The sequence below is a fragment of the Pelophylax lessonae genome, assembly GCF_965119305.1.
Source record: "Pelophylax lessonae genome assembly, chromosome: 1".
Lineage (NCBI taxonomy): Eukaryota > Metazoa > Chordata > Amphibia > Anura > Ranidae > Pelophylax > Pelophylax lessonae.
In genome coordinates, this window is record NC_138768.1 from 476,264,295 (window position 1) to 476,292,087 (window position 27,793).

General features: G+C 45.7%; 1 protein-coding gene across 1 annotated transcript; it reads right to left on the bottom strand.

The window, feature by feature from the left end:
- Positions 1-173: 173 nt before the first annotated feature.
- Positions 174-27,690, bottom strand: MRPL54 (mitochondrial ribosomal protein L54). The gene is made up of 3 exons (XM_082242647.1): positions 27,559-27,690; positions 492-648; positions 174-412 (listed from the first exon to the last, which is right to left on the bottom strand). Exons 1-3 carry the CDS (start codon positions 27,668-27,670, stop codon positions 280-282), a joined length of 402 nt encoding a protein of 133 aa, XP_082098773.1. The 5' UTR covers positions 27,671-27,690; the 3' UTR covers positions 174-279.
- Between the last annotated feature and the right edge of the window lie 103 nt (positions 27,691-27,793).

A 27,793-nucleotide genomic window follows, 5' to 3' on the forward strand; every position in this document is an offset into this window, starting at 1 on the left:
AAAAAAAAAACAACACCAGATTTTGTGCTGTCCAGTTTTAGCAAATCAACCCCATTGTGTGTTAATGATCTTATTGCAATGCGCGAGAACCCTCCTACCTGTGACAAATGTTAGTGAAAGGTCTAAAGGCTTACTTTGACGCAAGTTCTCATTATCAACAATAGGACACAATATAAAGAAAAATAATTTAATTGAAAAGTTTTGGATGGTTGTTTATAAGCTTGCCAACAAACAATGCACTGCAGAGTACAAAAACAACAAAGCAGAACCATTTCTTGATCAGAACTTCTTCACTTTGGCTAGACGGTTGTTTCTCCACATGTGTAGTTTTCTAAGCATCTTCCAGTACTGAGGAGTATCTGGACTTCGCTCTTCCAAAGGTTTAGGTGGACCAAGATCTAGTTGGAAAAGCCTGTGAGAAATATGGAAAGGGAAAAATGTGTTAGATTAAAGTGGAACTCAACAGGCTGCACAGAAAAGGTTCTACTTACCACTCTGGGTAATGAGAATCGTCCTTCAGCTGCACATCTGAACCAGACTTGTATATATTTAATCCCATAGCATGCGTGGCCAAGACATATGGGTCTTTGCAAACTTCAGGGCCTTTCTGAACTTCTTTGACAAGTCCTTTTCCTTTCCCTTTAACAACTGCAAAAAAAAAAAAAAATAGTTTGAAATTATATATTTTTTCTCCTCCACTAAGGAAACTTAGCTTAGTTATAACAAACCTGCTATTTGTAATTTTTACAGACACTTTACTGACTGGAATGGCACCAACTGATTTGTATAGAGCAAACGTGGTACCAATTTAAAAAAAAAGGATCGAGATGTACCTGTATACTATGAAACCACTGACCAGTTAATACTATGGAAAGTATTTAATGGCAACGGACTCTATCCAGAAACATGTGTGAGCTAAAGATATCATAAGTGACAGGATCCAGTATGGATTTATGAAAGACCTTTTTTGGCAGATCAACCTGTTATCGTTCTATGATGAAGTAAGAAACTGGATGGTGAAAGTCAAGGGGACGCAATGTATCCTGATTTTGCTAAAGCATTTTATACTGTGAAAATAGGTGGTCAAACAATAAATTGATATAACCACACCCAGCGCCACGGGATTGTACCAAATGCCTAAATAAAAAAAATAAAAAACTGAAAAATTGGGCGTGCAAAATTATTCATCCCCTTTACTTTCAGTGCAGCAAACTCTCTCCAGAAGTTCAGTGAGGATCTCTGAATGATCCAATGTTGACCTAAATGACTAATGATGATAAATAGAATCCACCTGTGTGTAATCAAGTCTCCGTATAAATGCACCTGCACTGTGATAGTCTCAGAGGTCCGTTTAAAGCACAGAGCATCATGAAGAACGAGGAACACACCAGGCAGGTCCGAGATACTGTTGTGGAGAAGTTTAAACCCGGATTTGTATACAAAAAGATTTCCCAGGCTTTAAACATCCCAAGGAGCACTGTGCAAGTGATAATATTGAAATGGAAGGAGTATCAGACAACTGCAAATCTACGAAGACCTGGCCGTCCCTCTAAACTTTCAGCTCATACAAGAAGACTGATTAGAGATGCAGCCAAGAGGCCCGTGATCACTCTGGATGAACTGCAGAGATCTACAGCTGAGGTGGGAGACTCTGTCCATAGGACAACAATCAGTCATATACTGCACAAATCTGGCCTATGGAAGAGTGGCAAGAAGAAAGCCATTTCTTAAAGATATCCATAAAAAGTGTCGTTTAAAGTTTGCCAAAAGCCACCTGGGAGACACACCAAACATGTGGAAGAAGGTGCTCTGGTCAGATGAAACCAAAAATCGAACTTTTTGGCAACAATGCAAAACTTTATGTTTGGCGTAAAAGCAACACAGCTCATCACCCTGAACACACCATCCCCACTGTCAAACATGGTGGTGGCAGCATCATGGTTTGGGCCTGCTTTTCTTCAGCAGGGACAGGGAAGATGGTTAAAATTGATGGCAAGATGGATGGAGCCAAATACAGGACCATTCTGGGAGAAAACCTGATGGGAGTCTGCAAAAGACCTGAGACTGGGACGGAAATTTGTCTTCCAACAAGACAATGATCCAAAACATAAAGCAAAATCTACAATGGAATGCTTCACAAATAAACATATCCAGGTGTTAGAATGGCCAAGTCGAAGTCCAGACCTGAATCCAATCGAGAATCTATGGAAAGAACTGAAAACTGCTGTTCATAAACGCTCTCCATCCAACCGCTACAAAGTATTAACTTAAGGGGGCTGAATAATTTTGCACACCCAATTTTTCAGTTTTTTTATTTGTTAAAAAAGTTTGAAATATCCAATACATTTCGTTCCACTTCATGATTGTGTCCCACTTGTTGATTCTTCACAAAAAATTACAGTTTTATATCTTTATGTTTGAAGCCTGAAATGCGGCAAAAGGTTGCAAAGTTCAAGGGGGCCGAATACTTTCGCAAGGCACTGTATATATATATATATATATATATATATATATATATATATATATATATATATATATATACACACACACACACACACACACACACACACACACACACACACACTATATATACATATACACAGTGCCTTGAAAAAGTATTCACCCTCCCCCTTGACTTTTTACCTATTTTGTTACATTACAGCCTTAAGTTCAATGTTTTGTTAATATGAATTTTATGTGATGGATCAGAACACAATAGTCTAAGTTGGTGATGTGAAATGAGAAAAACATATACATAAAACAATTTTTTAGAAATAGAAAACAAAAATTGGCATGTGCGTATGTATTCACCCCCTTTGTTATGAAGCCCATAATAAGCTCTGGTGCAACCAATTACATAGTCAGGTTGAAAAAAAGACACCATCTTGTTCAACCAAAAAAAAAAAAAAACAGTATTGAAAAACCCAAACATACAAACCCATATACACAATCCTATATCTGCAGTTGATCCAGAGGAAGGCGAAAAAACCCCAGCAAAGCATGATCCAATCTGCTACAGCAGGGGAAAAATACTCCTTCCTGATCCCCCAAGAGGCAATCGGATATTCCCTGGATCAATTTTACCTAACAAAATTATAGTACCCACTTATACACCCAGGAAAGAATCCAGGCCTTTTTTAAAGCAATCTAGTGAGCTAGCCAGAACCACCTTTGGAAGGAGTCACAGCTCTTACAGTGAAGAAACCTTTCCATATTTGGAGACAAAATCAAGTTTTCCTGTAGTCGTAAAGAGAGCCCCCTTGTCCTCTGTGTTGACCTTAAAGTGAACAACTCAACACCAAGTTCACCATATGGACCCCTTATGGATTTCTACATGTTGATCATATCCCTCTTAATCTCTTAATCTCCTCTTCTCAAGAGAGAATAAATTCAGTTCCTCTAATCTTTTCTCATAGCTGAGCTCCGCCATGCCTCTTATCAGTTTGGTTGCCCTTCTCTGCACTTTCTCCAGTTCCCCGATATCTTTTTTTAAGAACTGGTGCCCAAAACTGAACTGCATATTCAAGATGAGGTCGTACTAATGATTTGTACAGGGGCAAAACGATATCTCTCTATCTGGAGTCCAAGAAAGGACTTTGCTTGCTTTGGAAACAGCAGCTTGGCATTGCATGCTATTATTAAGCTTATGATCTACCAGAACACCCAGATCCTTCTCTGCTATGGATTCTCCCAGTTCTACTCCACCTAGTATGTATGATGCATGCATATTCTTAGCCCTCAAGTGCATAACTTTACACTTATCAACATTAAACCTCATTTGCCACATAGTTGCCCAATGAAACAGTGCATTGAGGTCAGCTTGTAAGTTGGAGACATCCTGTAAAGAAGTTATTCCACTGCAAAAATTGGTGTCATCTGCAAATGCTACTTTTAATCCCAGACCCTATATCATTTATAAAGATATTAAAAAGTAAGGGTCCCAACACTGAACCTTGGGGTACACCACTAATAACCTTAGACCATTCAGAGTAAGAATCATTAACCACTACTCTCTGAATTCTATATTTTAGCCAATTTTCTATCCATTTCCAAGCCTGTAGACTTTGCCTTACACATTAGCCGTGTGTGGGGAACTGTGTCAAACGCTTTTGCAAAATCAAAGTAATTTATTCATAAATGATCTAGAGGAGGGGATATCCAGCACAATCTCGGCATTTGCGGATGATACTAAACTAAGCATGCCAATATCTTCTATGCAGGATGTGGAAACCTTACAAGCGGACCTGAACAAAATTATGGGGTGGGCAACTACATGGCAGATGAGGTTTAATGTTGAAAAATGTAAAGTAATGCACTTGGGTGCCAGAAACCAGAAAGCAAGCTACTCACTAGGGGGGGAACCTCTGGGTGAGTCTAGGATGGAAAAGGACCTGGGGGTACTGGTAGACAACAGGCTTGGCAGTGGCATGCAATGCCAAGCCGCTGCAAGCAAAGCCAACAGAATACTGGGATGTATAAAAAAGGGGATTCACTCCAGAAATAAAGAGATTATTCTCCCTCTCTACAAGACTCTGGTCCGGCCACATCTGGAGTATGCTGTTGAGTTCTGGGCACCGGTCCTCAGGAAGGATGTGCTGAAACTGGAGAGAATCCAGAGAAGGGCAACAAAAATAATTAGGGGAATGGAGGACATCGGCTATGAGGAAAGACTACAAGCACTGAACTTATTCTCTCTGGAGAAGAGACAATTGAGGGGGGATATATCATCAATGTACAAATACTGTACTGGCGACCCTAGCATAAAGAACAAACTATTGAGAGAAAGGGAATACAATAAGACACAGGGCCACTCACTAAAACTAGAGGAAAGGCGGTTTAACCTTAAAGTACGTAGGGGGTTCTTCACTGTCAGAGCAGTAAGGATGTGGAATTCTCTTCCGCAAATAGTCGTATCAGCAGGGAGCATCGATAGTTTCAAAAAACTATTAGATGGGCACCTTAAAGACCACAACACACAGGGGTATACAATGTACGGTTAACAGCAAACACACACACACACACACATCATAGGTTGAACTGGATGGACTGGTGTCTTTTTTCAACCTCACTAACTATGTAACTATGTAAGTATACTACGTCCACAGCCACCCCTCTGTCCAAGGTTTTACTTCCCTCCTCATAAAAATAAATCAGTACCTACTACCTTCAGTAGTCACATAATTAGTGAAATGAGGTCCACCTGTGTGCAATCTAAGTGTCACATGATCTGTCATTACATATACACACCTTTTTTGAAAGGCCCCAGAGGCTGCAACACCTAAGCAAGAGGCACCACTAACCAAACACTGCCATGAAGACCAAGGAACTCTCCAAACAAGTAAAGGACAATGTTGTTGAGAAGTACAAGTCAGGGTTAGGTTATAAAAAAAATATCCAAATCTTTGATGATCCACAGGAGCACCATCAAATCTATCATAACCAAATGGAAAGAATATGGCACAACAGCAAACCTGCCAAGAGACAGCCACCCACCAAAACTCACAGACCGGGCAAGGAGGGCATTAATCAGAGAGGCAGCACAGAGACCTAAGGTAACCCTGGAGGTGCGTCAGAGTTCCACAGCAGGGACTGGAGTATCTGTACATAGGACTGCAATAAGCCGTACGCTCCATAGAGTTGGGCTTTATGGAAGAGTGGCCAGAAGAAAGCCATTACTTTCAGCAAAAAACAAAATGGCACGTTTTGAGTTCACGAAAAGGCATGCGGGACACTCCCAAAATGTATGAAGGAAGGTGCTCTGGTCTGAGGAGACTAAAATGTAACTTTTCGGCCATCAAAGAAAACACTATGTCTGGCGCAAACCCAACACATCACATCACCCAAAGAACACCATCCCCAGCGAAACATGGTGGTGGCAGCATCATGCTGTGGGGATGTTTTTCAGCAGCCGGGACTGGGAAACTGGTCATAGTTGAGGGAAAGGTGGACGGTGCTAAATACAGGGATATTCTTGAGCAAAAACCTGTACCACTCTGTGAGTGATTCTAGGCTAGGACAGAGGTTCACCTTCCAGCAGAACAATGACCCCAAACACACTGCTAAAGCAACACATGAGTGGTTTAAGGGGAAACATGTAAATGTGTTGAAATGTGTTGAAATGGCCTAGTCAAAGCCCAGACCTTAATCCAATAGAAAATCTATGGTCAGACTTAAAGATTGCTGTTCACAAGCGCAAACCATCCAACTTTAAGGAGCTGGAGCAGTGGTAAGATGTGGCAAGCTCATAGAGACTTATACAAAGCGACTTGGAGCTGTAATTGCTGCAAAAGGTGGCTTTACAAAGTATTGACTTTAGGGGGTGAATAGTTATGCACATTGATGTTTTCTGTTATTTTGTCCTATTTGTTGTTTGCTTCACAATAAAAATAAATAAATAAATAAATAACATCTTCAAAGTTGTGAGCATGTTATGTAAATTAAATGATGCAAATCCTCAAACAATCCATGTTAATTCCAGGTTGTGAGGCAACAAACACGAAAATCACCAAGGGGGTGAATACTTTTGCAGGGCACTGTATATATTCAAAAGTATTGGGATGCCTGCCTTTACATGCACATGAACAATAATGCAGAGCTTGACAAATCTGCTTAGAATCTAGGAGCCAGCAAAAAAAAAAAAGCTAGGAGCCAGTTTTTTAAATCTGCTGCCAGTGCCCAGAACTGCATGTCCGGGGCGTCAGGCAATAAGAATTGCTCACGTCGGGTGCCAAGTGATAAAAAAAATAAAAATGGAAAAAAAAGATCACTCACCCCAGCTGCCCTATGGGAGCATAGGTATCGGCCGATGCCTATATTTTGCGGGGTTGATTACAAAAAAGGGGTTTGAGCAGGATCGGCAAGAGAGGAGCATCGCCTACCTTACTCCCCAATCTGCAGCCATCCGGCTCCCAGGATCACCTGGGTGGAGAGTCGGTGTACCCACAGCTAATCTGATCCTCCCTGGAACCTTCATCCTGCTTTTTGGTCCGAAATACACGCTGCAGGGAGGCAGACAGGTTTGAGGCCTAGCAGACACTGCATCCAGGACTTTTCCTAAAGGGACGATCCATATATCACGGTGGACTGGGTAGGCACTGAATTCTTCACTTTTTGCCATCCTTCACTTGCTCAAGCCCAGCCTATCCTGCTTTCTGCCTCAGCTACAATCTATCCTAAACAGTGGATCCCTCTCTCCTCAATCCACCTTTACAATTTGCCTTCCTGATCTCATTCAATATCATTTCTGAGCAAGCAGAAATTCTGACAAGCTTCACCCTGAGAGATCATAACGTCCTCACAGACTTACCTATGCCTCTAAATTGCATTCCAAATTAATGAATTACAGTCGATGAAACATTTAAGTGATATCTTCTCAGTGCGCATGCGCGGAGCAGCGGAGATGGCCGCTTAGCTCCGAGGCTCCGTTTCGCCCCAGACCATCCGGCCCCATACAGCCACATTGAGCAGCGCAGCCGACACAGGACCCCACCATCCAACTCGGGCACACCAAGGATCAGTTCTATGGCCTCGGGGACGGTCCGCAGGGATCTCTCCCGCAACCCGGGCTTCGGAGCGGAGGCTCCAGGCCTACACAAGATGGCGCCGCCCGCGCCGGAGGATCAAGATCCCGGGACGGAGGGGATGGAGGACAGCGACGGAGGGGGTCTCCCAACCCCCCATGCACTCCCGGAAGGCGCAGTGAGTACCAGCATCATCGCGGTCCCATCCCCTACCTCCACAGAGTCGCTCATCAGGCACACCCTAGGGGATTTACTCCACACCCCAGTCCGAGGCCTACAGTGCAGCCCCTCAGTATCCAACCTCTCTGAGCTTACTCCCCCTGCTCACTCTTTGGACTTTCATGCTATGATGTCGGCCTTCTCTAAGATGCTGTCTGATGGCTTAGCGCAGACAGCAAGCCAAATCACACACACCATTCAAGCAGACCTACAAAACCTGGGTTCCAGAATTGAAATCATGGAGTCCAAGATGGACCAAACAGTCTCCAGGACGAACCAAAACACTGACCGCATTCAGGATCTAACAGATCGCCTGGAAACCGCCATTTCCAAAATTGATGACCTTGAAAATCGCTCACGGCGTTACAACTTTCGCATTAGAGGATTGCCTGAAGCAGTTCAGGATGTCCATGACGCTGTTCAAGGATTTATTGCCTCCCTGATTCCCAACATCCCAGCACATAGGCTGGAGTTAGACAGGGCACACAGGGCCCTTCAAGCACCCCGGAACGATAATCTCCCCAGGGACATTGTGGTAAAGCCACACTTTTATAAAGTGAAGGAAGAAGTCATGCGACTGGCCAGGTCCTCTGATCGTCTGGAAATTCAAGGACACCCGGTCCAAATATTCGCGGACTTATCGCCCCTGACGATCCAGAAAAGGCGTTCTCTTAAACCGCTTCTACATGCTTTAACCCAAAAGGCAATCAAGTACTGGTGGTCGTTCCCATTTCGTCTTTCTTTCGCCTACAAGAGTAAGACACTTGGTTTCTCTAGCTTTCAGGAAGGCGAAAAACTCCTTCTACAATTGGGCATCATCTCCCTGGAACTTTCACGTTCTACATCCCCGGCTCCAGCTGGCCCATCCAAAAGGCCTTCTCCAGCCAGCCCCATTGCCCAGGCGTGGGTGAAGAAGCAATCTAAGCGATCCAAGGACTCGCATGTCACCTGAACTGCTTTCCAGCCCCTTTTTTTTTGTGTTCCAAATTTTTCTTCCACCTCCTCTGAGAAATGTTTTCATTTTTTTTTCTCAGATAGGGGACTCCTTGGACTCTTTTTTGAACTCTGTTCCCGGTTAATTTCAGGCCTGGGATCAGGCCGGGTGTGTTAAGTTGGTTAAATTCTTGCTATCTGTTGCTATTTTTTTTTTTTTTACAGGTTGGCCGTACATTGAAATCTTGCTGTACGGCTCTTTTCTTGCTCGATATCCCCCATACCTCATCCTTGCGGTGGGAGTCAAATTTTTGCTTTGGGGGGTTGGTGGACGACCTAGAGGTCGCATGGTTTTGTTGGCTGACGCCCGTTGGGTTGGTATAGCCTCTGCCCGGGTCCTTCCACCACCTCCCAGAGGAAGTAGAGGGATTCATCACTCCTTGATTCATCATCCGGAATGACATACATGTTTGGAGGGTGGGGGGTTTGGGTCGGATGGTTGGCCCTGGTTCTCACCACAATGTTGTATTTAAGTTTATGTTCGTTATCATAGCATTTGGGTTGGGGCCGGGTAGGTCTGGGGCGCGAGCTTTGCGCCTCCCTCTGACCCCGTCCAGTGTAATATGCCCTGGGCGGCGTCAGACGTCTGTCTGCAACTTTCGCGGACAGGTAACTTTTGCTTGTCTCATGGTCTGGGCCTAGGCGGGCCTGGCCCGGACCTGGGGGGGGAGGGGGCTCCCCTGGCTTACATGCCTCAGGGGCCTCTGGGTTGGTCTTCCTCTTCCCCGTCTCTTTCTCTTCTTCTTTGCCTTTCTCTCTCTTATCTGTCTGCTTTCTCTTCAGATGCTGGAGTGGACTCTGTCTCCTCTTCAGACGGTGGGTGGACTGCTGTGCTGGTGCTCCGATTCCTCCGACTTCCCGAACTCCTCGGAACTTCAGGTGGGTCCTTCATTGGCGTTATAGCTCCTCTCTGGATTTATGGCGGTTAGTAAACCATCTCTGGCTCCTCTAAAAATCGCATCGCACAATGTTCAGGGGATGAATTCCCCAGTTAAGAGACGGAAATATTTTCAACATGCACACTCCCAAAAATTTGAAGTGCTCCTGCTCCAGGAAACCCACTTCCCTGATACTTATTTGCCTAAATTCATACACTCCAAATTTCCACAGTTCTTCCTGGCTAACGCAGCTAATAAGACAAAAGGGGTTGGCATTTTCTTTTCTAAACACTTGGGCTTCTCCCCCACATCAGAAGTTAGAGACCCGGAAGGGAGATACATTCTGGTGTCAGGGACAATGGAGGGGATTTCCTACACGTTTGTGTCCTACTATGCCCCCAATCAGGGACAGGCTAGGTTTTTCACCAGAATGTGGGCGAAGCTTGAACCGTATTTAACGGGTACCTTGATAGTTGGGGGTGACTCCAACACGTCTTTTGATAAGATGTTGGACAAGTCCAGCCCTAGGCGCCCTAGGGTCTTGGGGCCACCCAAACGTGGTCTCACCATCGCTAAGCAACTTAACTCACTGGGTCTGATAGACATATGGCGGGAACTCAACCCTTCCTCCAGGGAATACACACATTTCTCTGCCCCTCATGGCACATTTGCCAGGATTGACCACATTTTCTTGTCATCGGCTGAGGTCCCTCTGGCCGTTAAAGCGAATATTAGGGAATCACCTCTTTCGGATCACTCCGTGGTCATCTTGGACCTCCTGTCCCCTAGATCACGGGATGGGGTGCGCAGGTGGCGTCTGAACGAATCTTTGCTCAGTAATCCCTCTCTCTGCAATATGCTGGAAAAAGACATTACTGAATACTTTCATTTGAACGCTCAAAGCGGGGTCTCACCAGAAACCGTGTGGGCTGCTCATAAGGCTGTCATGCGGGGTAAGCTTATCCAGCTGGCGGCGAAACTTAAGCGGGAAAATCAAATTGATATAGCTAAACTGGAGAAGGAATTCCGGGAAGTGTCTAGGGCACATAAGAAAAAACCAACTCTAGCGTCGCGACAGTGTTTGGAAGCGGTTCGTCTGGCCCTGAACATGGCTCTTACCACCCGGGCAGAGAAAAGTTTACGTTGGTCCTCTGCACAGTTCTATTACCAAACCGACAAAATAGGACCCCGGCTAGCTGCTAAACTTTCCCCCAGGCCCAGATCCTATGCTTTTCCCAAAATTAAGACTTCAGATGGATCCATGACTCAGAACCCACAAAAAATTATGACCGCTTTTTACAAATTCTACTCTCAGTTGTACACTCCTAGTGAGGGAGCGACCATCCAGGGCAGGACGGCCTTCCTGGATGGCCTGGCATTACCTAGTATTTCCGAGGCTCATATGAAATCCATGGAATCCCCCATCTCGGAGCTAGAAATCTTAGAGGTAATTAAGCATTTGAAAAAAGGTTCGGCCCCCGGGCCTGATGGGTTTTCCTCGGGTTATTATAAAGCGTTTGGTCCAGTGCTTGCCCCGCATTTGGCTCGTTTTTTTAATTCCCTTAGGCAGGGACAGCAATTAGAGGCTTCGGCCAATACCGCATACATTTCGGTTATCCCGAAGCCGGGCAAGGATACTTCTGACGTTAAAAATTATAGACCAATCTCACTGATTAATAACGATTTAAAAATTATGACGAAAATATTGGCCAATAGGTTGGCGGATTTTATAGGCCGCTATATTCACAAAGATCAGGTGGGGTTCATGCCGGGGAGGCAGGGACCTGACCAGATCCGAAGGGCTGTGGACATCATTTCTCTTCTGGGGGCCCCCTGGGATGGAGGGAGACCCCAACAGGGTTTCCTCCTTTCCTTGGACCTCCAGAAGGCCTTTGACACGGTTGAATGGCCGTATGTGTTTGATGTCTTGAGCAGGTGGGGTTTTGGCCCCTCTTTCCTAAACGCCTTAAGAGCCCTCTACTCTTCTCCTACTGCGCACGTGAAACTGCAGGGCCACTATTCGGACACGTTTCCGATACACAGGGGGACCAGACAGGGCTGTCCACTGTCCCCCCTCATTTTTGCGGTGGCCATCGAAACGCTGGCTATAGCAATCAGAAGCCATCCTGATATTAAAGGGATTTCGTGCGGGGGTAGAGAACACAAGTGCGCATTGTTCGCTGATGACCTTCTTCTTTTCCTCTCGAGACCGCTCATTACTAGTCCCAATCTTCTCCGACTGTTGGATGAGTTTGGGAAAATCTCAGGCCTCCAGGTAAATCTCTCTAAGTCAATAGCCTTGAACGTCAGTCTCCCGCAATCAATGTTGCAGACCCTCTGGGAAAATTTTCCGTTCTCCTGGGCCACCACCTCTATCCCGTACCTGGGGGTCAATTTGACCGCCTCCATCTCCTCTTTGTACCAAGCCAACTACCCGCCTCTGTTCGCTAAATTGTCTACCGATATGGAACTTTGGGCCAGAGGGAACATTTCCTGGTTGGGAAGAGTTCATTCTGTTAAAATGAACCTTCTCCCCAGGATATTGTACCTTTTTAGATCACTCCCGATACAGGTAACTAAAGGGAAATTGCAGAGTCTTCAATCCAAGATGGTTCAGTTTATTTGGGGCACCAGAGGTCCCCGACTCCCGCGGAGGGTCCTCTTCAGAAGCCGCTTACAGGGGGGCCTAGGGGTCCCCCTGCTTTGGAGATACTACCAGGCAGCCCAACTGGCACAATTCTCGGTGGTATATGCTATGGGGGGCAGACCGGATTGGGTTGATATGGAACGACAATCGGTCCCTAATCACACCATAGATTACTTGGTTTGGGCTCCTCCAAGTAGGAGACCTCCTGTATTGGCACCTTCCCTCTCTCACTCATTAGCGCTGTGCGATAGACTATATACACATCCTACACTTATCTCGGCTCACAAACCCCTGACACATATTTTTAACAATCCGGACTTTGTTCCGGGACTAAACATAAGGGCTTTTCGATGGTGGACCATCAAGGGACTATTCAGGATAGGACACTTCCTCTCACCTCAGGGCCCCTTGTCAGTCGCACACTGTACGAGTAAGCTTGATATGCCTTCCTCAGAAAAATTTAGGTTGCACCAGATTAGACATTTCCTATCATCTATGGTCGCAGGTTCAGATGTTGAACCCCGGGCCACTTCATATGAATGCTGGTGTGCACAAGCTCAAGTCCAGAGGGGAGGTATTTCGTTGATTTACAGGGCTTTGATCGACTCACCTGACAAGCCCGGTTACGCCCTTTCCTGGGAAAGGGATCTGGAGCGATCGTGGGAACCGGACACCTGGAACTCCATTTTCCGGAGGGCTTTTAAAGGTATCTTGAATATGTCTCTAGTTGAAGCCAATGTTAAGATTATTACGCGTTGGTACCTTGTTCCCACCCGTCTAGCCAGAATGTACCCGGGGACTGATCCTCTTTGCTTTCGCGAGTGCGGACATCAGGGTTCCTTGCTCCATATTTGGTGGGAATGCCCGCGTATCCGTAGTTTTTGGACTAAATTGTTTAGTCTGATCCGCAAAGTTACTGGGCTTCCGGCTCCCAGGACCCCGGAAGTAGCACTGCTTCTTGGCTCTGGTGTAAAAGGGCCCAGAACCAGTTTGAAGCTCATGCATTTCATGTTGTTGGGGGGGAAGCTTACCTTGGCTCGGGCTTGGAAGTCCCCCTCGGTCTCAATGGGGGCGACCAAACGCAAAATCTCTTGGATCATGACCCAGGAGAAGATGGTCAGCATCTTCCGTGACAAGCAAGCGGAATTTGAAGCAGTATGGGAACCCTGGCGTCTGTACATCTCACCTCCCTCATCCTAGTTGTCTGTGTTTTGTATTTCTCCACCCGATCCCTTCTTGCATCCACTCCAGCATCTCCATCCTTTCTCCTATCCCCTTTCTCTTCTTGTGTTCTTTCCTTCTTTTCCTTTCCTTTTCTTCCTTTCGGATGTTCCATACTTCCTCCTTTCTTGTGGCTTATAGGGTATCTACCTCTCTCAGGACCTATATCTTCAGAGGGTGATTATATGCAACCCCAGTTCATAAGATTCAGGGGGGGGGGGGGTTCCCCTTCCTGGTTTACAGAGGGCGTTTGTAACTTTCATGGAGGTCCACGGTTATATTTTTCTGTGCTTTGCTTGCGGGCTGGGATTCTGGTCTGATCCTCAGACGTTTTAGTAATACTGTTTTAGTAACCATGCCTATCTCGTATTGCATTGTTGCCATTGTTATCATTACAAAGTCCCTTCCCGAGTGGGCTCTGTATATGACACATTGTATACCTTTCTTATGCAATATTTCCTGAGATTGTATGTTATTAATCTACATATGTCTTACAAAATCAAAAACTTTTGAAAGTAAAAATGGAAAAAAAAAAAAAAGTGGTACTGACTAAGCTTTGCTGATGAGGCTGCGCTGATAAGCACTGATAGGCTGCGCTGATAAGCACTGATGAGGCTGCACTCATGGGCACTGATATGTGGCACTGATAAGCGGCACTCCCCGTCCACTCAGCGACAGTAAGGAAAGGGCGACTAATCAACCCACCTGTCAACCTGGGGAGATGATGTCGGAGGTGGACAGGCAGTGAGAGCAAGTCGCACTCATCACAGCACCGTCCACCAGAGGGAGCACCGTCCACCAGAGGGCGCCAGATTTCATATTGGGGTGTGTATCCCGCTCCAGCAGGCCACAAAGCCGCAGCCTCAATTGGCCAGCCCGACGCTAGTCTGCGCACCCATGGGTGGGCCACATGGGAGGATCCCGACCACTGCTGCAGCGTAACCCAGGCGCCAGGACGCGATTTCCAGTCACCACTGCGACCTGGGTTTTGTCGAGCACTGCATTAATGCCATCCCAGTCTTAGTCTGTAGGGTTCAATATTTAGTTTATTTTCTGGGTGTACTTAATATACAGTAAGTGGGTACTAAAATTTATTTTTAGGTAAAGTTGATCCAGGGAATATCCGATTGCCTCTCGGGATATCAGGAAGGAATTTTCTCCCCTGCTGTAGCAAATTGGATCATGCTTTGCTGGGTTTTTTCGCCTCTGGATCAACTGTGGGTATAGGATTGTGTATATGGGATTGTATGGTTGGGTTTGCAATACTGTTTTTTTTTCTTTTTGTTGGTTGAACCAGATGGACTTTTTCAACCTGACTAACTATGTAACTGTGTAGTTGGCCCATCCTTTGCAGCTATAAAAAGCTTCAACTCGTCTAGGAAGGCTGTCCACAAGGTTTAGGAGTGTGTCTATGGGAATGTTTAACCATTCTTCCAGAAGCGTGTTTGTGAGGTCAGCCACTGATGTGAACGAGAAGGCCAGGCTCGCAGTTTCCGCTCTAATTCATCCCAAAGGTGTTCTATCAGGTTGAGGTCAGAAGAGTCAAGTTCCTCCACCACAAACTCCCTCATCCATGTCTTTATGGGTCTTGCTTTGTGCACTGGTCCAAATTATTTGGTAGAGGGGGGGATAACGGCATGGGGTTGTTTTTCAGGGGTTGGGCTTGCCCCCTTAGTTCCAGTGAAGTGAACTCTTAAGGTTTCAGCATACCAAGACATTTTGAACAATTTCATGCTCCCAACTTTGTGGGAACAGTTTGGGGATGGCCCCTTGCTGTTCCAACATGACTGCGCACCAGTGCACAAGGAGACAAGGATGAGTGAATTTGGGGTGGAGGAACTTGACCTGCCTGAGTCCTGACCTCAACCCGATACACACACCTTTGGGATGAATTAGAGCAGAGACTGCATGTCAGGCCTTCTCATCCACATCAGTGCCTGACCTCACAAATGTTCTTCTAGAAGAATGGTCAAACATTCCCATAGACACACTCCTAAACCTTGTTGACAGCCTTCACAGAAGAATTGAAGCTGTTATAGCTGCAAAGGGTGGGCCAACTCAATATTGAACCCTAAGGACTAAGACCCAATTAAAAGTTCATGTGCGTGTAAACGCAAGCGTCACAATACTTTTGGTAATATAGTGTGTGTATATATATATATATATATATATTTTTTTTTTTACACACAAAAAATAAAAATAAACCCCGGTTCCAACAATAATCTGTTGTTGCATGCTAGGTCTTATGTTGCCATCTTCCTTTTTTGACATCATCAGGAGCCAGCTGTGTCTACCTGGTTCAGGCAGCTGACCAGTTGATAATGCACTGCGAAACTTGCCCTCCTCAGGCCACTGTGTTGTAGCAGGTGCCTCCTGGGTTATATAGGATGTATATCCTGGATGGCCTTAGTAACAGAGGAGACATCATTCTCTCCTAGGTGAGAGTGAAGGTAAGGTAAAAAAAATGAATTACTAAAATTAAAAAAAAAGGAAAAAACTGTGAGGGAGGATTCGAAGAATAAAAAGGGTTTTAACCACTCGCCCGCTCAGCTGCGTCCAGTCACGTAGTACTACGTGACTGGAGTGCATGTGATTTTGGCGGTGTGCGCGCACCGCCGGAGCTGCGCTTCCGCTGTGTTTAGACACATCGGGAGGCGAGTCGAGGGAGGAGCGGCAGCAACTGCCGCTGCTCTCCCGCGATTGCGCGGGAAACTAAGAGAAGACCCGCCTGCTTATATAAACAAAGCAGGCGGATCTTCTCTTAGATGGGCAGGGAGAAACCCACCGCTCACCCCCACAGAGTCAGTAAGCATACAGGCATACATTTAACTCCTTTGATCACCCCCAATATTAACACCTTCCCTGCCAGTGTCATTTATACAGTAACAGTGCATATTATTTAGCACTGATTACTAGGGATGCACCGAATGTTCGGCGGCCGAAAATTATTCGGCCGAAAATAGAAAAAATAGCACTTTCGGTGTTCGGCCGAATAAGTCAAAAGGCCGAATAATTTTGTGCCGAATAATAGGGCTGAACGATAGTCGATATGATATCGACTATCGTTCTGTGGCCGTAGGCGATATTCATATCGCCGAGGTCACGATATTTACAGGGGGAAGGGACTCGGAGGAGGACAGGAGGACTCTCAGACTTCCGTGAAGCCGGGACACTTCAGCGGTGAGCATACATTACATTACTCACTCGTGCACTGCAGCCCGCCCCACACATTCAGTGAGTCTTACTCTCCTCCCTAGTTTTTTCAATGGCACATTCAGGAAGCCAATCACGCCGTGATTAGCTGCACAGCGAACCAATCACGCGTGCCTGCACACCAGATTGGTTCCGCTGTGCCGCTACTCACGGCGTGATTGGCTTCCTGAATGTGCCATTGAAAAAACTAGGGAGGAGAGTAAGACTCACTGAATGTGTAGGGCGGGCTGCAGTGCACGAGTGAGTAATGTATGTATGCGGCTGTGTTCCTTTCCAGGCTCCTACTAGTCCACCTCCAGCCTCCTACTACCACCACTATGAGAGACTGTCTGTCACTGTATAATCTGATCGAGTCCACACTGACACTGACTGACTGTCACTGAGTAATTGATGTTACCACATTAACCCTGACCTGCCCAGTGCCCTGTATCTGCAATTAAAATTTACAAGGCTGCCTGCATGCTTCCTGATTTCCATTCCCAGCATCCTTCCCAATCCCTACAGTGTCACTAACATTAACCCTATGGTACAAGGCTGCAGTGTGCACTGAATCCCATTCCCTACAGTAACATTTAGGGAGAGAGAGAGAGACATGAGAGGACAAGAGAGAGAGAGGACAAGAGAGAGAGAGAGAGAGAGAGAGAGAGAGAGAGACATGAGAGGACAAGAGAGAGAGAGTGAGAGGACAAGAGAGAGACATGAGAGGACAAGAGAGAGAGAGTCAGAGGACAAGAGAGAGAGAGAGAGAGAGAGAGAGAGAGAGAGAGAGAGAGAGAGACAAGAGAGGACAAGAGAGAGGACAAAAAATTGGCAAAATAAATGGAAAAAATGCGAAACACCGCGTTCGGTATTCGGCCAAACATTTTAATATTATTCGGCTTCGGCCAAGAATTTCATTTCGGTGCATCCCTACTGATTACTGTATTAGTGTCACTGGTCCCCACAAAGTGTCAAAAATGTCAGTTAGGGGTCCAATCTGTCCGCCGTAATGTCGCAGTCACGCTAAAAATCGCAGATCGCCGCCATTACTAATAAAAAAAATTAATAAATAAAAAGTTCAAAAATCTATCCCGTAGTTTTTAAACATTATAACTTTTGCGCAAACCAATTAAAATACGCTTTTTGGGATTTTTTTTACCAAAAATATGTACAACAATACAAGGATACATGAACAAAAATGAGCTGCATGGCTGAGTGGCCAGAAAGAAGCCTTTACTGCGCCAATGCCACAAAAAAGCCCTGTTACAATATGCCTGACAACACCTTAACTCTCCTCACAGCTTCCAGCATACTGTAATCTGGAGTAACAAGACAAGACCAAAATCGAGCTCTATAGTCACAACCATAAATGTTATGTTTTGACAGGGGTCAACAAGAATACCATTCCCACTGTGAAGCATGTTGGAGGCTCACAGATATTTTGGGAGTGGGGCGGGCTTAGCTCTAAAGGCACGAGGAATCTTGTGAAAGTTGATGGCAAGATTAATTTAGCATGTTATCAGAAAGAGAGACAATTTGCATTCTTCTGTCAATACCATTTAAGCGAATGACAATGCCCAGAGGGAAGGCGAAACACAGTGTCTAGCAAGGCAGAGAGCGTGCGACGTACGACATAATTTCCTGTCACAATCACTTTCGGTCAGTGGAACGTACGCTGCGGGAGCAGCATCCACCGAACCACACATACAGCGCCAGTTTTTATCAATCTTTGTAAGTGCAATATATATTTCTTTCTTTAATAAGTTTATTTAAACGTATTTCACCATGGCGAGATTTATTTTCTTTGATGAATGAGGGGAGATGCAGCCAGCGATACAGTTCTAGCAGCCCCTGCAGTGAAATACAGATACAATGTTGGATAACCTGATAACAGCATATGTGTACAGGGCTTTACACACACAGAGTTCTGGTGAGTAGGGATACCTAAGGGGAAGCACCAGCACTTTTGTACAGGAGTGGAGCACTGGAGCACCTTTCAGCACAACCACTTTATGAATTTTGTGCACTAATTGAAGGACATTTGTTGGATTTTATAAAATTGGAGGACATTTTTTTTTATTTATTGATTGACTGATTTATTGAGTATTCACGGAAGCTTGAGCACTCTTTTGCACCCAGCATTTTATTTATGTATATATTTTGTGTTGTTTATTTGAATATTAATTTATACATTGTAAGGATTTTTTGCACTGAAAGCAGCGCTGGCCCTTACACATTCATGTACAGCTGGTGTACTGAGCTGTAGGTGTGCTGCACTGTATACATTGACATGTGCAGATGGTGTATGTGTGCTGCACTGTGTATACTGACACATAAGGATGGTGTACGGAGCTGTATGTGTGCTGCACTGTGTATACTGACACATAAGGACGGTGTACTGATCTGTATGTGTGCTGCACTGTGTATACTGACACATAAGGACGGTGTACTGATCTGTATGTGTGCTGCACTGTGTATACTGACACATAAGGACGGTGTACTGATCTGTATGTGTGCTGCACTGTGTATACTGACACATAAGGACAGTGTACTGATCTGTATGTGTGCTGCACTGTGTATACTGACACATAAGGACGGTGTACTGATCTGTATGTGTGCTGCACTGTGTATACTGACACATAAGGACAGTGTACTGATCTGTATGTGTGTTGCACTGTGTATACTGACACATAAGGACGGTGTACTGATCTGTATGTGTGCTGCACTGTGTATACTGACACATAAGGACGGTGTACTGAGCTGTATGTGTGCTGCACTGTGTATACTGACACATAAGGACGGTGTACTGAGCTGTATGTGTGCTGCACTGTGTATACTGACACATAAGGACGGTGTACTGAGGTGTATGTGTGTTGCACTGTGTATACTGACACATAAGGACGGTGTACTGATCTGTATGTGTGCTGCACTGTGTATACTGACACATAAGGACGGTGTACTGATCTGTATGTGTGCTGCACTGGGTATACTGACACATAAGGACGGTGTACTGATCTGTATGTGTGCTGCACTGGGTATACTGACACATAAGGACGGTGTACTGATCTGTATGTGTGCTGCACTGGGTATACTGACACATAAGGACGGTGTACTGATCTGTATGTGTGCTGCACTGTGTGTACTGACACATAAGGACGGTGTACTGATCTGTATGTGTGCTGCATTGTGTATACTGACACATAAGGACGGTGTACTGAGCTGTATGTGTGCTGCACTGTGTATACTGACACATAAGGACGGTGTACTGAGCTGTATGTGCGCTGCACTGGGTATACTGACACATAAGGACGGTGTACTGATCTGTATGTGCGCTGCACTGTGTATACTGACACATAAGGACGGTGTACTGATCTGTATGTGCGCTGCACTGTGTATACTGACACATAAGGACGGTGTACTGATCTGTATGTGCGCTGCACTGTGTATACTGACACATAAGGACGGTGTACTGAGGTGTATGTGCGCTGCACTGTGTATACTGACACATAAGGACGGTGTACTGATCTGTATGTGTGCTGCACTGTGTATACTGACACACAAGGGACGGTGTACTGAGGTGTGTGTTGCACTGTGTATACTGACAGATAAGGACGGTGTACTGAGCTGTATGTGTGCTGCACTGTGTATACTGACACATAAGGACGGTGTACTGATCTGTATGTGCGCTGCACTGGGTATACTGACACATAAGGACGGTGTACTGAGCTGTATGTGTGCTGCACTGTGTATACTGACACATAAGGACAGTGTACTGAGCTGTATGTGTGCTGCACTGGGTATACTGACACATAAGGACGGTGTACTGATCTGTATGTGTGTTGCACTGTGTATACTGACACATAAGGACGGTGTACTGATCTGTGTGTGTGCTGCACTGTGTATACTGACACATAAGGACGGTGTACTGATCTGTATGTGTGCTGCACTGTGTATACTGACACATAAGGACGGTGTACTGATCTGTATGTGTGCTGCACTGGGTATACTGACACATAAGGACGGTGTACTGATCTGTATGTGTGCTGCACTGGGTATACTGACACATAAGGACGGTGTACTGATCTGTATGTGTGCTGCACTGTGTGTACTGACACATAAGGACGGTGTACTGATCTGTATGTGTGCTGCATTGTGTATACTGACACATAAGGACGGTGTACTGAGCTGTATGTGTGCTGCACTGTGTATACTGACACATAAGGACGGTGTACTGAGCTGTATGTGCGCTGCACTGGGTATACTGACACATAAGGACGGTGTACTGATCTGTATGTGCGCTGCACTGTGTATACTGACACATAAGGACGGTGTACTGATCTGTATGTGCGCTGCACTGTGTATACTGACACATAAGGACGGTGTACTGATCTGTATGTGCGCTGCACTGTGTATACTGACACATAAGGACGGTGTACTGATCTGTATGTGCGCTGCACTGTGTATACTGACACATAAGGACGGTGTACTGAGGTGTATGTGCGCTGCACTGTGTATACTGACACATAAGGACGGTGTACTGATCTGTATGTGTGCTGCACTGTGTATACTGACACACAAGGGACGGTGTACTGAGGTGTGTGTTGCACTGTGTATACTGACAGATAAGGACGGTGTACTGAGCTGTATGTGTGCTGCACTGTGTATACTGACACATAAGGACGGTGTACTGATCTGTATGTGCGCTGCACTGGGTATACTGACACATAAGGACGGTGTACTGATCTGTATGTGTGCTGCACTGTGTATACTGACACATAAGGACGGTGTACTGAGCTGTATGTGTGCTGCACTGGGTATACTGACACATAAGGACGGTGTACTGATCTGTATGTGTGTTGCACTGTGTATACTGACACATAAGGACGGTGTACTGATCTGTGTGTGTGCTGCACTGTGTATACTGACACATAAGGACGGTGTACTGATCTGTGTGTGTGCTGCACTGTGTATACTGACACATAAGGACGGTGTACTGATCTGTATGTGTGCTGCACTGTGTATACTGACACATAAGGACGGTGTACTGATCTGTATGTGTGCTGCACTGTGTATACTGACACATAAGGACGGTGTACTGATCTGTATGTGTGCTGCACTGTGTATACTGACACATAAGGACGGTGTACTGATCTGTATGTGTGCTGCACTGTGTATACTGACACATAAGGACGGTGTACTGATCTGTATGTGTGCTGCACTGTGTATACTGACACATAAGGATGGTGTACGGAGCTGTATGTGTGCTGCACTGTGTATACTGACACATAAGGACGGTGTACTGATCTGTATGTGTGCTGCACTGTGTATACTGACACATAAGGACGGTGTACTGATCTGTATGTGTGCTGCACTGTGTATACTGACACATAAGGACAGTGTACTGATCTGTATGTGTGCTGCACTGTGTATACTGACACATAAGGACGGTGTACTGATCTGTATGTGTGCTGCACTGTGTATACTGACACATAAGGACAGTGTACTGATCTGTATGTGTGTTGCACTGTGTATACTGACACATAAGGACGGTGTACTGATCTGTATGTGTGCTGCACTGTGTATACTGACACATAAGGACGGTGTACTGAGCTGTATGTGTGCTGCACTGTGTATACTGACACATAAGGACGGTGTACTGAGCTGTATGTGTGCTGCACTGTGTATACTGACACATAAGGACGGTGTACTGAGGTGTATGTGTGTTGCACTGTGTATACTGACACATAAGGACGGTGTACTGATCTGTATGTGTGCTGCACTGTGTATACTGACACATAAGGACGGTGTACTGATCTGTATGTGTGCTGCACTGGGTATACTGACACATAAGGACGGTGTACTGATCTGTATGTGTGCTGCACTGGGTATACTGACACATAAGGACGGTGTACTGATCTGTATGTGTGCTGCACTGTGTATACTGACACATAAGGACGGTGTACTGATCTGTATGTGTGCTGCACTGGGTATACTGACACATAAGGACGGTGTACTGATCTGTATGTGTGCTGCACTGTGTGTACTGACACATAAGGACGGTGTACTGATCTGTATGTGTGCTGCACTGTGTATACTGACACATAAGGACGGTGTACTGATCTGTATGTGTGCTGCACTGTGTATACTGACACATAAGGACGGTGTACTGAGCTGTATGTGTGCTGCACTGTGTATACTGACACATAAGGACGGTGTACTGAGCTGTATGTGCGCTGCACTGGGTATACTGACACATAAGGACGGTGTACTGATCTGTATGTGCGCTGCACTGTGTATACTGACACATAAGGACGGTGTACTGATCTGTATGTGCGCTGCACTGTGTATACTGACACATAAGGACGGTGTACTGATCTGTATGTGCGCTGCACTGTGTATACTGACACATAAGGACGGTGTACTGATCTGTATGTGCGCTGCACTGTGTATACTGACACATAAGGACGGTGTACTGAGGTGTATGTGCGCTGCACTGTGTATACTGACACATAAGGACGGTGTACTGATCTGTATGTGTGCTTCACTGTGTATACTGACACACAAGGGACGGTGTACTGAGGTGTGTGTTGCACTGTGTATACTGACAGATAAGGACGGTGTACTGAGCTGTATGTGTGCTGCACTGTGTATACTGACACATAAGGACGGTGTACTGATCTGTATGTGTGCTGCACTGTGTATACTGACACATAAGGACGGTGTACTGATCTGTATGTGTGCTGCACTGTGTATACTGACACATAAGGACGGTGTACTGATCTGTATATACTGACACATAAGGACGGTGTACTGATCTGTATGTGCGCTGCACTGTGTATACTGACACATAAGGATGGTGTACTGATCTGTATGTGTGCTGCACTGTGTATACTGACACATAAGGACGGTGTACTGATCTGTATGTGTGCTGCACTGTGTATACTGACACATAAGGATGGTGTACGGAGCTGTATGTGTGCTGCACTGTGTATACTGACACATAAGGACGGTGTACTGATCTGTATGTGTGCTGCACTGTGTATACTGACACATAAGGACGGTGTACTGATCTGTATGTGTGCTGCACTGTGTATACTGACACATAAGGACAGTGTACTGATCTGTATGTGTGCTGCACTGTGTATACTGACACATAAGGACGGTGTACTGATCTGTATGTGTGCTGCACTGTGTATACTGACACATAAGGACAGTGTACTGATCTGTATGTGTGTTGCACTGTGTATACTGACACATAAGGATGGTGTACTGATCTGTATGTGTGCTGCACTGTGTATACTGACACATAAGGACGGTGTACTGAGCTGTATGTGTGCTGCACTGTGTATACTGACACATAAGGACGGTGTACTGAGCTGTATGTGTGCTGCACTGTGTATACTGACACATAAGGACGGTGTACTGAGGTGTATGTGTGTTGCACTGTGTATACTGACACATAAGGACGGTGTACTGATCTGTATGTGTGCTGCACTGTGTATACTGACACATAAGGACGGTGTACTGATCTGTATGTGTGCTGCACTGGGTATACTGACACATAAGGACGGTGTACTGATCTGTATGTGTGCTGCACTGGGTATACTGACACATAAGGACGGTGTACTGATCTGTATGTGTGCTGCACTGTGTATACTGACACATAAGGACGGTGTACTGATCTGTATGTGTGCTGCACTGGGTATACTGACACATAAGGACGGTGTACTGATCTGTATGTGTGCTGCACTGTGTGTACTGACACATAAGGACGGTGTACTGATCTGTATGTGTGCTGCATTGTGTATACTGACACATAAGGACGGTGTACTGAGCTGTATGTGTGCTGCACTGTGTATACTGACACATAAGGACGGTGTACTGAGCTGTATGTGCGCTGCACTGGGTATACTGACACATAAGGACGGTGTACTGATCTGTATGTGCGCTGCACTGTGTATACTGACACATAAGGACGGTGTACTGATCTGTATGTGCGCTGCACTGTGTATACTGACACATAAGGACGGTGTACTGATCTGTATGTGCGCTGCACTGTGTATACTGACACATAAGGACGGTGTACTGATCTGTATGTGCGCTGCACTGTGTATACTGACACATAAGGACGGTGTACTGATCTGTATGTGCGCTGCACTGTGTATACTGACACATAAGGACGGTGTACTGATCTGTATGTGTGCTGCACTGTGTATACTGACACATAAGGACGGTGTACTGATCTGTATGTGCGCTACACTGTGTATACTGACACATAAGGACGGTGTACTGATCTGTATGTGCGCTGCACTGTGTATACTGACACATAAGGACGGTGTACTGAGGTGTATGTGCGCTGCACTGTGTATACTGACACATAAGGACGGTGTACTGATCTGTATGTGTGCTGCACTGTGTATACTGACACACAAGGGACGGTGTACTGAGGTGTGTGTTGCACTGTGTATACTGACAGATAAGGACGGTGTACTGAGCTGTATGTGTGCTGCACTGTGTATACTGACACATAAGGACGGTGTACTGATCTGTATGTGCGCTGCACTGTGTATACTGACACATAAGGACGGTGTACTGATCTGTATGTGCGCTGCACTGTGTATACTGACACATAAGGACGGTGTACTGATCTGTATGTGCGCTGCACTGTGTATACTGACACATAAGGACGGTGTACTGAGGTGTATGTGCGCTGCACTGTGTATACTGACACATAAGGACGGTGTACTGATCTGTATGTGTGCTGCACTGTGTATACTGACACACAAGGGACGGTGTACTGAGGTGTGTGTTGCACTGTGTATACTGACAGATAAGGACGGTGTACTGAGCTGTATGTGTGCTGCACTGTGTATACTGACACATAAGGACGGTGTACTGATCTGTATGTGTGCTGCACTGTGTATACTGACACATAAGGACGGTGTACTGATCTGTATGTGTGCTGCACTGTGTATACTGACACATAAGGACGGTGTACTGATCTGTATGTGCGCTGCACTGTGTATACTGACACATAAGGACGGTGTACTGATCTGTATGTGTGCTGCACTGTGTATACTGACACATAAGGACGGTGTACTGATCTGTATGTGTGCTGCACTGTGTATACTGACACATAAGGACGGTGTACTGATCTGTATGTGCGCTGCACTGTGTATACTGACACATAAGGACGGTGTACTGAGGTGTATGTGCGCTGCACTGTGTATACTGACACATAAGGACGGTGTACTGATCTGTATGTGTGCTGCACTGTGTATACTGACACACAAGGGACGGTGTACTGAGGTGTGTGTTGCACTGTGTATACTGACAGATAAGGACGGTGTACTGAGCTGTATGTGTGCTGCACTGTGTATACTGACACATAAGGACGGTGTACTGATCTGTATGTGTGCTGCACTGTGTATACTGACACATAAGGACGGTGTACTGATCTGTATGTGTGCTGCACTGTGTATACTGACACATAAGGATGGTGTACTGATCTGTATGTGTGCTGCACTGTGTATACTGACACATAAGGATGGTGTACTGATCTGTATGTGCGCTGCACTGTGTATACTGACACATAAGGACGGTGTACTGAGGTGTATGTGCGCTGCACTGTGTATACTGACACATAAGGACGGTGTACTGATCTGTATGTGTGCTGCACTGTGTATACTGACACACAAGGGACGGTGTACTGAGGTGTGTGTTGCACTGTGTATACTGACAGATAAGGACGGTGTACTGAGCTGTATGTGTGCTGCACTGTGTATACTGACACATAAGGACGGTGTACTGATCTGTATGTGTGCTGCACTGTGTATACTGACACATAAGGACGGTGTACTGATCTGTATGTGTGCTGCACTGTGTATACTGACACATAAGGACGGTGTACTGATCTGTATGTGCGCTGCACTGTGTATACTGACACATAAGGACGGTGTACTGAGGTGTATGTGCGCTGCACTGTGTATACTGACACATAAGGACGGTGTACTGATCTGTATGTGTGCTGCACTGTGTATACTGACACATAAGGACGGTGTACTGATCTGTATGTGCGCTGCACTGTGTATACTGACACATAAGGACGGTGTACTGAGGTGTATGTGTGCTGCACTGTGTATACTGACACATAAGGACGGTGTACTGATCTGTATGTGTGCTGCACTGTGTATACTGACACACAAGGGACGGTGTACTGAGGTGTGTGTTGCACTGTGTATACTGACAGATAAGGACGGTGTACTGAGCTGTATGTGCGCTGCACTGTGTATACTGACACATAAGGACGGTGTACTGATCTGTATGTGTGCTGCACTGTGTATACTGACACATAAGGACGGTGTACTGATCTGTATGTGTGCTGCACTGTGTATACTGACACATAAGGACGGTGTACTGATCTGTATGTGCGCTGCACTGTGTATACTGACACATAAGGACGGTGTACTGATCTGTATGTGCGCTGCACTGTGTATACTGACAGATAAGGACGGTGTACTGATCTGTATGTGCGCTGCACTGTGTATACTGACACATAAGGACGGTGTACTGATCTGTATGTGCGCTGCACTGTGTATACTGACACATAAGGACGGTGTACTGAGGTGTGTGTTGCACTATATTTTCTAAGATGTAAACAAATAATGCATTCTGTACCCAGGCCAACTAATGAATTATGAAAATAGTTGCCAACTATTTTCATAATCGATTCTGCCAATTAGTCGTCTCAGCTCTACCCAATATGCACTTCAGTTGGTCCCCTGACCTTCTCAGTATAGGTAGAAAACACCGTCCTCATTACAATTAACTGTTGTCACCAACAATTATTATTCGTATAATAATGATCATTTCTTTTCTCTCCCCTCACCCGCTTTCTTTGCGTATCCCCGTAGCTGGACACTCCCGTTACTTCTAAGCAGAGCACCCACAGCTCTAAACGTTCCTGGGGCAGCCATCGTTTTTACTAACTTCCGGGTCATCGATGGCGCGGTGTACTATGGGAAGGTTGCTTCTGCGCACACAAGCCCCGCCTCTACGTTAGCCACAGTCTTATTCGCCGGGGACTACATTACCCGGCATGCCCGGTGCGGTGTTACATCTGC

What these genes read in the sequence shown, in the direction of transcription:
- MRPL54 (XM_082242647.1), bottom strand. Translation starts at nt 27,670, where the DNA reads ATGACCCGGAAGTTAGTAAAAACGATGGCTGCCCCAGGAACGTTTAGA. An exon ending in GGGATACGCAAAGAAAGCGG is followed by an intron (nt 649 to 27,558) that starts GTGAGGGGAGAG and finishes TTTTTTTTGCAG; the next exon opens with TTGTTAAAGGGAAAGGAAAA. An exon ending in GATTCTCATTACCCAGAGTG is followed by an intron (nt 413 to 491) that starts GTAAGTAGAACC and finishes TATTTCTCACAG; the next exon opens with GCTTTTCCAACTAGATCTTG.